The sequence below is a fragment of the Syngnathoides biaculeatus genome, chromosome 16, assembly GCF_019802595.1.
Source record: "Syngnathoides biaculeatus isolate LvHL_M chromosome 16, ASM1980259v1, whole genome shotgun sequence".
NCBI classification, from domain to species: domain Eukaryota; kingdom Metazoa; phylum Chordata; class Actinopteri; order Syngnathiformes; family Syngnathidae; genus Syngnathoides; species Syngnathoides biaculeatus.
Window position 1 is genome coordinate 9,716,879 of NC_084655.1, and position 10,220 is coordinate 9,727,098.

The 10,220-nt window shown below is 41.7% G+C and overlaps 3 protein-coding genes across 3 annotated transcripts in view; 1 reads left to right on the forward strand and 2 right to left on the reverse strand.

Moving 5' to 3' along the window:
* Positions 1-5,468, forward strand: part of LOC133514796 (thyroid hormone receptor alpha) — a 126,604-nt gene extending 121,136 nt beyond the window's left edge. The window contains exon 12 of the mRNA XM_061846770.1: positions 5,406-5,468. Within this exon, the coding sequence (XP_061702754.1) occupies positions 5,406-5,411 (6 nt within the window). The 3' untranslated portion in view covers positions 5,412-5,468. The remainder of the gene's footprint in view (positions 1-5,405) is intronic.
* Positions 872-4,147, reverse strand: LOC133514797 (dual specificity protein phosphatase 3-like). The gene is given in 4 exon segments (XM_061846771.1): positions 872-1,071; positions 1,801-1,920; positions 1,923-2,032; positions 3,864-4,147. Coding segments are annotated over 4 exon segments (558 nt in total). The 5' UTR covers positions 3,992-4,147.
* A 366-nt stretch (positions 5,469-5,834) lies between the features above and the next one.
* prl (prolactin) lies at positions 5,835-9,678 on the reverse strand. Its single transcript, XM_061846107.1, has 5 exons — positions 9,594-9,678; positions 7,904-8,016; positions 7,696-7,803; positions 6,903-7,085; positions 5,835-6,821 (listed from the first exon to the last, which is right to left on the reverse strand). The coding sequence occupies exons 1-5, from the start codon at positions 9,634-9,636 to the stop codon at positions 6,630-6,632; spliced, it is 639 nt and encodes a 212-aa protein (XP_061702091.1). The 5' UTR covers positions 9,637-9,678; the 3' UTR covers positions 5,835-6,629.
* Positions 9,679-10,220: the final 542 nt, after the last annotated feature.

Consider the following 10,220-nt stretch of genomic DNA (forward strand, 5'->3'; position numbering starts at 1 on the left):
GTTACTTCTTTGCGACCGCCTACACGGTCTTGACAGCCAACAACGCAACAAAAAAGCTAAACCTAATGTATTCCAATTAAATTCAATGATATTATGTTTCACAATGTACAATTGTAAGGATGTCAAAGGACAGGGTTAGGTAACTTTCACGTCAAATAGTACCCAAGCAATGTTTTGCCCTGACCGAGAGTTGAAGCCGAATTACCACGTGAAAGGGGCCTGTACGCATTCCAGTTTTTATTCTACGTCATTGGGTTAAAGTGTTGGATTCACAGTTCTGATCCCAGCCTTCCCTGTGTGGAGTTTGCTTCCTCGTGTCTGCGTGGGTTTTCTCCAGAATCTCCAGTTTCCTCCCACATCCCAAAAACATGCAACATTAATTTGACACTCTAAATTGCCCCTAGGTGTGATTGTGAATGCAACTGTTGTCAGTCTCTATGTGCCCTGCGATGGGCCGGCAACCAGTTCAGGGTGTACCCAGCCTCCTGCCTGTTGACAGCTGGGATAGGCTCCAGCGCTCCCATGACCCTTATGAGGATAAGCTTCTCAGAAAATGGATGAATGGATAAAATAAAATTCGATTCAATCACAGACTGTGTTCTTTAAATAATATATTGGAATTGAGATCGGATATAGGCAATAAGTGACAGCATGTACTGTAAGTAAACGTGAGCATGATAAAATTAGGACATTTCCCACCAATGTCCTGACGTTAGAATAGAATGCGGGTGTCAAAAAAAATATTGCAGGGGTGTGCGTCACACAAAATTAAAACATTTCTTTCCTCACGAAGCTGCGTCTCTTTTAAAGTACAGAGCAAGGGGAGTAGAGTGTAATTGAGCACATTCTCTTGCCAACTTTTGTTTTTGCTTTATTTGTTCTGGAACGATCCCTCGGCTAGTCTCCGGTTTAGTCTGCAGAGCTGGCAAAGGAAGCCGTCATTAGGTCCAATCGCTCTTCTGTGTCTCACTGTGGCCAGGGCGCTGTGCAGATCCATGTTGCGGCGAAGCATCAGGTAGGCAATGACTAAGGTGGGGGAGCGGCTGTAGCCTTCCCTGCAGTGGACGTATACTCGACCTGTTGGACCAACACAAACACGTGGCTTCTTAACCACTGGATGCAGGTTTGCAGCAGAATTTGAAAGATTTGTGATGAAACTGTATTCTTTCAGCTTCACTTCAGCGTAATGGAATTGAAAAAAAAAATGCTTGTGTATTGGATTGCATTTAAGATATCCATTGGGGTACATTCTGATCATTGAAAACCACACATTTTTACTTGGAATTAGACTTAACAGGTCAACATGTTATTGCAGTATTTCTCAAAAACTACCCGCTATGACTGTGGTTAGCACATTTGCCTCACATGCGAGAGAGTCGAGGTTCGAAGCCAGGCTGTTTGCTTGTATCTGTTCTTGCTTGGGTTTCCCCCGAATATTGTAATCTGGTTTCTGCCCAGACGCCAAGCTTATGCATGTCAGGTTCATGGAAGGCCCTAAATTGTCCATCCGTGGATATAAAAAGTCTACACAACCCTGTTGAAAGCCAAGTTTTTCTTATGTGAAAATATGAGAGATGAAAAATTTGAAAACCTTTTTCACCATTAATATAGCCCATCATCTGGACAAATGAATTGGACAGGTTTTTTTATGTTTTCAGGAGACGAATCAAAATAAATGAAAAAAATAATTTGCTATTTAAAGACAGAAGGGGGGAAAAAAATCCACAAAGTCAGTAAGTTCAAGCTGAACATAACAGCCCTCTCAGAGATTTCCACAAAATCTCTCTTCCATAAGCTAACCTTTTCCGTTTTTCCAAGCCAGCGCATTCTCTATAAAATCTGCTGCCTCTTCGAAGTAAACGCTAATGTCGAAGTGATCGCTGTCGCTGGCTGCCACGCCATGGTAGGTGATCCCTGTCCGGCATAAAACTCTGCGTTGGTGTTGACGTGCATGAAGGAGTTTCCCTCTGCTGCATTGAGGACGTGGGTGACGCCCAAATGCTTCAGGCGCTTCGTGTTTGTCGCTACAAACCTGGATTGAAAAAGCCAATGTGACAAATGTGAAGGAACTCACACTAGACAATGTAAAAAGTATAACATCGTACAGTATGCTGTGACCCTTTGGGAGGCCAGTTTTGGCCAACGGGCCATTCATTTAACACACTGCTCCTAACGGTTAGCAGTGGTGAAAACCTGCAGCAACTAATTACAGCGACCCGTTGACCTTTAAGTAATGGAGCTTTCCGATCGGCGATCTTCAGCTTCGCCCCCCTTAGCTACAGTTGCCATGCCCCACAATCTTCCAAAATGGCGACTGAACAGAACAGGTTTGAACTGGATTCTCTGTCGAGTATTCCAGATAATATTGGGGTAGGTTTTTTGCCAAATGCGTCAGATTTGTCCAAGAGAGTTCTACAGAGAGGTCTCAACTATTTCACGCAAGGATATGAACACGAAATTAATATTTTGGATGGAGCAGGATGCAATGTCAGAGTTCCAGCAAAATGTTGGCGATCAATGCAAAAAAGTTTGATGCCTCACAAACTTCATATTGAAATCCAACAGGATAAAATAGTGGAATCGTACTGCACATATGGAGCAGGGTGAGTACTTTTTACTTGGAAAGATTACGAGTTATTTCATTGTAGTCTTTATTAAGTGAGTGGGTGGATTCATTTGACTTGGCTCGTAATGGAACCCAGTGCACTACCTTAAAACTCCGATGCGATACAGATAGGAAAGAGACATTTCTCATCCATGACATCGCACATTTACGTGTAACTAACCCGCCGACTCTTCGGCATAAAACGTTACACATTTCATTCAGCAGGTCAGTGATCCACTAACAAAGTGAAAGTTGTTCTCCTGCAATGTGTAAAGCACTGATAAGAATGAATTCAAACTCAGATAAGATACTTCTCCCCTCACTTACCTTCGAACATACAGCCTTGTATTTGTTGGTATTGTCCACACTTAGTTGTACGCGCGCTCTTCCGCGAGCCTTAATCATCATAGACACTTCGTCAACTGTGTTTTAGGCTTTGGAAAATGAATCGACCGAGGCCCTTGTGACCAAACAGGATATCTTTCATCAGAATTGCACGTTCGCCAAACGCATCTGAGGACCATTTTGTTCGTAACATTAACTTTTCCAAACGCACGGAACCGATAACCAGCATTGCTTGTGGGACATGACGACAAGAGGGGCGTTTCAAGCCAGGGGGTTAGACAATGGAGCTATCTGATTGGCTATTATTGTACGAGTGATTGACAGGTCGGAAAAGTCCATTGCTTCAAGAGAAGATTACATTTGAAGGTACGTCTCAGGTGCTGCGGGGTCGTAAAACACAAACACAAACATGCTATGCAATGAGTATTGAGGCTTTAAAGATTGGGTCAAGTCTTTTTTTTTTTTCCCTTAATGCACGAAATATGTGTGAAGTGCTGAAAAGAAGTAACAATTTTACTGCTCCGGTATATTGTTGAAATATAGCATTAAACTATTTCCACCATTTCAGTTGCCCAGAAATGAAATTTGAAGAACCGCCCCTATTAGTTAACAACACTCTTTGTAGTGTGTTAAATTTATAAGACATTTGTGTTTCACTTCCCAGGGTCCTTGCAGTCAAAACAGGGACAGTGTTGTGCACATTTGAAAGCAAAATGTTTACTTCTGTACTGGAGAGACTGGACTATTTAACTTTTACATTAGTAGTTGGGTTAGTACAATTTACCCCCCCCCGACCACCACCAACACACCAGTTTCTATCTTGGTCACGACTCGTTTTTTGTTTTTTTTTTAAACGCTGCGTGACCTACTTTTCACAACACATGTTGGAACAAGCAAGGAGCAAATAACTTACGCATTGCCAACGTAGATGCGTGGATAAACCTCATGAACGTGTTCAGTCGGCCAGCTATAAAAGCCGCTATCGTCCGTCAACAAGTCGTTGAGCTGCTGGAGGGTCACTTCGAAGGCTTCTGCTTCCATGATGTGGAGTGGGGGTGGGGGTGGGGGGGATTTTTCATTGGTGAAGCCACAAGTGCCCTAAACATGGAGGAAGGTTGTCATTGTTGCAGAAAGGGAGTGAGAGGAGGGAACTGCAGGAGCCATTCTTTTGTTTTTGCTTTTTTTTTTTACTGGGGGTACCTGTCAATGCACTACCGCGGCCTCGCTTGCAAAATTGAAATATGAACATTCAAAACGGACATGATGCATTCTTTTCCACTATTTCAAATGGTTCCCTGGTGTCTTAATCATGTCTAAATTGGTGGAAAGTGTCCTAAAGTAGATTTGTTGTAGATTAGTTGAGCCTTTTTGTTTTTTTTGTATTTGCTTTTTATATTTACTCCCTACGTTTAGTAGATGTCAGTACTTTGCATTCTTTGTCAAAATAGGCTGGTTACTTTTTTCAACCTCCAAGGTTGACAACACGATGCAAACAGAGCAAACTGCACTATCCAGAGCAATTGTGAATGTGGTAAAGAAGTTAAGAAACGGGTCCAAGTGGGGTGGAACAGTTGGCGGAAGGTGTCTGGTGTTCTATGTGACAGAAGAGTCTCCGCTAGGATGAAGGGCAAAGTTTATAAAACAGCGGTGAGACCGAACATAATGTACAGTACAGACTAGAGACGGTGGCGCTAAAGAAACAACAGGAAGCAGAACTGGAGGTAGCAGAAATGAAGATGTTGAGGTTCTCGCTCAGAGCGAGCAAGTTGGATAGGATTAGAAATGAGCTCATTAGAGGGACAGCCAAATTTGGATGTTTTGGAGACAAGGTGAGAGAGAGCAGACTTAGATGGTTTGGACATCTCCAGAGGCCAGAGAGGGAGTATATTGGTAGAAGGGTGCTGAGGATGGAGCTGCCAGGCAAAAGAGCGAGAAGAAGACCAAAGAAAAGGTTGATGGATGTTGTAAGGGAGGACATGAGGACAGTGGGTGTTAGTGCGGAAGATGCATGAGATAGGTGCAGATGGAAAAAGATGACACGCTGTGGCAACCCCTAACGGGACAAGCCGAAAGGAAAAGAAGAAGTCATGGAAAATGCTTTTTGTTTTGTGCCAGCCTAAAAATCATCATAGACATTCAGAGAAAAGGAGCTAAGCGAACAATTTATTTGAGTGCTTAGTTTGGTAATTAATGGCAGTGCCAGGAAATCCGGACTGAACTGTTGTATTTGGAAAAATTTGTTGAAATTTATTCCATCCACCCATCCATTTTCTGTACTGCTTATCCTCACTATATTTTATTAAATTGAAGGGGAAAAGACATCAAATGTGAAGCTTGTATAAAAAGCAATGGAATACTTGGCCAAGCATTTTTTGTTGTTGTCGTGCCTTTCAACGTGTCACAGGGGTCACCGCAGTGAGTCACATGTGGAATTTTCCTTTTTTTTTTTTCCTAGGTTTAGGAGCAGCAGTGTCTGGGAATTAAAGCCATGATTCAGGATCGAACTCGCACCATTTGACTCTCCAAATGTGACATTACCCAACCAAGTAAGTCTCATGTAAGCAATGACCATTTTCACGAGAAAAGCCTGATACTTTAAAAAACAAAAAACAAAAAACAAATATATATATTTATATATATATATATATATATATATATAATAGGATGTAAAAACAGGTTGAAACAGAACAAGTTATTTTCCCCTTTTTCCAAATGAACTTTGGGAGCTTAGGTGTCAAATTTGTGCACATGTAAATGTGTCTTCATGTTAAAAATGATAAAAAGCGGTATTGAGCATCCCTGGTCTAAAGCTTAAGTTGTCTTGAGATGAACAAGATGTTGAAGAATATCTCCTGGTTAAATGATTTTTGCATGTGCCAGAAAATATTTAATTTTTTTCAAAAGAAAACATTTCAGTTATTTCAAAAACAAAAAAAGCTTGTGGAAAAGTTTCATTACAGTGTAAATGCTGCAAAATAGGCATTACAGACAAAATCCTTTCATCCCTTCATTGGTGGCCAATGTGAATCATATACACCACATTTTTCACTGATCAAATGCAGTAGTTGCATAACGGGGGAGATACAACAAGAAAAATAAATATTGATTATTCATTGAACTCTATACTCTCTTAAAAATATCAGCAATTCATGCCAGACCAGCTGGAAATAATAAAAACTGGATGCCACTTGATCGCAAGGATATGACAGTTACAGCAAAAATGATGTCATTAGTTCGTTTTAATTTGGTTACAATTAAATGTGACTTTCATTCACAACGTGGAAAAGGGAGACTTTTTTTCTTGTAAACTGTGAATTATTGCTATTGTTGCATCACACTTGGTATTTTATTGTATCTCAAATCTTTTCACCAAGTAAAAAAGAAAATTTAACATATTAGGTGGCCGTGATCAAATGTTTTTCAGTCTTGAGTAAACGACAAAACCGACTCATTTAATTGTTGAATAACGTTGTGAAATGTGAAAACAGATTGGCAGACAAAAGATGAGTGGACACTTAACAAACCACCCTGCATCATCATTGTTATTATATTAAATAATATCAGCAATCTAACGCACGCTGCATATTGCTAGGGATTGTTGCCTACAGTTGCTTTACGATACAAGCTTTGCCAAAACTAAAATAAAATCTCCAAGGTTTTCCGTGGAGTGTTTCGCTCTTTAGCACAAGTGAGGTTGCATTTTTGCCGCGCGGCAACGGAGGACTTTCAAAAAGCTGTCGATCTTGTGGGAGTCCCGGCGGAAGCAGGACAGGAGGAACTGGAATCTGATGAGTTTGGATATTTTGTCCTGACCCATGTCAGCGCCCCCTCTGTACGGCAGAGAGGAGATGCTCTGAGCAGCAGGGTCCATCTGCGAAGACAAAGACATTTTGTTTATTTGCCGTTGAAATGAGTGATGTAAAAAAAAAAACAATATGATTGTAATGAATACTTTGCCAGATAGTACGTTCAGGCCATCTCCCAGGTTGTTGGAGTGTTCTTGCAACTCTTGAATCTTATTGATTATTTTGCTTTGAGACGGGTGAGGCAGCGTGTTAGCAGAAGAGGACAGGAGCACCAGCGGGTCCACCCAGGCCTGGAGCAAGGAACGAGCCAATGAGAGCAACTCCGACTCCTGGGAAGGGACAAATGCACACGACACTAGCGGGGAGTTCAAACGAAGAGGAAAAGAACGCACAAAGGATTTGGATTGCCCAAATTTATGTCGAATTGTCTTTGGCTCTTTTCCGGATACCAAATTGTTTTGTGCGAGTTCCTTGCAACATTTTCCTTTCATACTCAAATGAAGGAAAAATCCATCCATCCATTTTCTTAGCCACTTATCCTCACAAGGGTCATGGGAGTGCTGCAGCCTATCCCAGCTGTCATTGGGCAGGAGGCAGGGTACACCCTGAACTAGTTGCCAGCCAATCGCAGAGCACATAGAGACAGAGAACAGTCACACTCACAATCACACCTCGAGGAAATTTAGAGTGTCCAATTAATGTTGCATGTTTTGGGGATGTGGGAGGAAACCAGAGTGCCCAGAGAAAACCCACGCAGGCACAGAGAGAACATGCAAACTCCACAGAGTCGGGGCCAGGAATGAACCCTGGACCTCAGAACTATGAGACTAATTCTTGACAGCTGCCCCACCGTGCTGCCACACTAAAGAAAATCCGACAATTTTTTTTTGTCCAAAAACATCCAGCAGTTCAAGAGCAGGTTTTGGAAAAGCCACTCACGGACACTTGAAGCGCCTGCTCTTTGTCGCTGGGTGTCTGCAATGAGGACGTGTGGCACACCGAAGGCCGGGGCATGATCATTCGACCCATAGGAGGGAAATGAGAGTCCTTGGCAGGAGCACATATACAATGTCTGTCAATTCTGAGTCCATTCGGAGTTTGCTGATTTATTGGCATTCACGGTTGGCAGGCACGCACGGATACTCACAAGCTCGTGGGTGAGCGTTGTGCTGAGCGAGTGTAGTTTGTCGGAGTGCTGAGAGGCTCGCTCCAGCAGGTCACTGATGGGGACGCCACTGCAAACTGCCACCATATACAACACTTTGGAGGGAAAGAGCATCTCCACTTTAGAGTATGACGACAGACCAAAGTGTTGAACTCGTCCATATATCCATCCATCCATTTTCTATATGACTTATCCTATTCTGGGTTGAAAAACCCAAGACTGGTCTGGTCCATCACAGACAGGGAAACTCTTTCGAGTCCCCTTATGATCATGTGAAAATCATATACAGAAATGTAAAATCACCTCTAGGATATTACATATACACAGTTGCCATAGCATTTGATTGTTATGTATACTACATTGTTAACAAGAAGCTTCAATTTGAAAACATAATTCATGGGTAATTGATATTAATGAACAGCTGTTCAAGCTGTACTAAGAAATGAAAAATGCTGATAATATACTGGTTGTTAAAAGGGGGGGGGGGGGTTAGTACAAATGTGGCAAACTGAGATGGGGCATACTTTCACCAAAATGTAATGTGACGGGGGCACACCACGGTAGCGCAGTTGGAAAACTTTGGCCTCACACCTCTGAGGGACCGGGTTCAATCCCAGCCCTGACTGTGCGCAAGTTCTCTCCGTTTTCACCTGGCACTCTGGTTTCCTCCCACATCCCCAAGACATGCAACGTTAATTGGACACTCTAAATTGCCCCTAAGTGTGATTGTGAGTGCGGCTGTTTGTCTCGATGTGTCCTGCGATTGGCTGGCAACCAGTTCGGGGTGTACTCTACCTCCTGCCCGTTGACAACAGGGATAGGCTCCAGCACTCGTGTGACCCTTGTGAGAATAAGCAGCCAAGAAAATGGATGGATGGATGTCATCTTGAGCATAAATACGCTACATAAATTTGCTTTGTATTAACGATTATCACAAGTCGGGTGTCAGGCAGGCTGGAGTTTATCCAAACTGAATTTACGCCTGCACCAACAGCTGCAGCACATAATTGTCTACATTTTAGAGTTTTTCATTCAAAACCAACATACATCTTTTTGGAATGTGGGAGGAAAAGCACAAAGAAACATTAGTTAGCGGTCACCGCACATTGATGGTGTTAATTTGAGGTTGCTAAAACTACAAATATCCAATGGGTAATAAGAAATACACGGAGCGTAACGAATGGCGTTCTCTAATGACAAAGAAAATAAATTGTTGGGCATCGTCCATTGTTGTTTTGTTTTTTCCATAATTAGTTCATCAGTACTGTAATTCATAAACTGGCTAAGCTAAGAGCAGGGTTTAAACATTTATGTTAATATTTTGAATATAATTATTATTTAAATACTGATTAGGTTAAAAAAAAAGTGCAGTCCGTTTGTTATGAATTTTCTGACATTAAGAATTGTCAGGATTAAGGATAAATATTTTTCACATTTGTAAGTCACCAAATGTGTTTTGCTGTTGCAGAATAGTGAACGCGATGGTCCTTGATGAACAGTAAAGCAGATACTTCAACTACTGCAAATGATATCAATCTTCATTGTTCCATGATCTTTCAGTTCCCTGAAATATCAGTCAAAATAGATGATCCAATGATTTCATAATCATTTTTTCAAATGATGAAACTCCGATGGTGTGTTTTATCAAAGGAGTGTGAGTGTCACCACTTACCTGTGATGAAAGGTTTCCTCCCATTGCATCTTTTGTGGAGCATTTTTCCTCCGTGGCCTGCAAATTTGTTGTTGTTTTTTTCTTCTTTCACTTGCCGTCTCTTTGTTTGGACTCCGTTTTCCATCCATTTTATAGTTCTTCTGCTTCAACCGTTTGCTTATGCAGCAGGAAGAAGACTATGCGCTAATTGTTTGCCACTTGTTGGTCTGCTTCATAATGCAAGCATAGTGCAGGAGATGTGAATGGATGCAGCAGCTGCAGGTTGATTTTCAGCACGCACACTCGTGGAAGTGGAAAAAGCCGCTTGATCAGAATTACATGGATGAATAAAAACACGTATGTCCCCACAATGTTTGTCAATGATGTCCGTGACGTGCTTTGTTCTCATTTTTGCTTAGTTTGATGGTTGAATTCAAACAAACGTATGTTTTAATCGTCAATTTGCTGTCCGTTTGAAATAGTGTGAGCCACACCAAATTTTCAAAAAGGATGTGACAAATTTTCTAATCATTTTGAGAGGATGGACAGAAGATCAAAATTGTTCATTCATGCATGTTCTGTACCGCTTGTCCTCGTAGTATCTGCTGATTGTATGTTATGATGTAGTAACTACTATATTAGTCCTCA

Excerpts from the sequence above, each read along its gene's own strand:
- prl (XM_061846107.1), bottom strand. The coding sequence starts at position 9,636 with ATGCTCCACAAAAGATGCAATGGGAGGAAACCTTTCATCACAG. Across the intron at positions 8,017-9,593 it reads GAGGAAACCTTTCATCACAG|TGTTGTATATGGTGGCAGTT; the intron begins GTAAGTGGTGAC and ends TTCCCTCCAAAG. Across the intron at positions 7,804-7,903 it reads CAACGCTCACCCACGAGCTT|GACTCTCATTTCCCTCCTAT; the intron begins GTGAGTATCCGT and ends GCTCCTGCCAAG.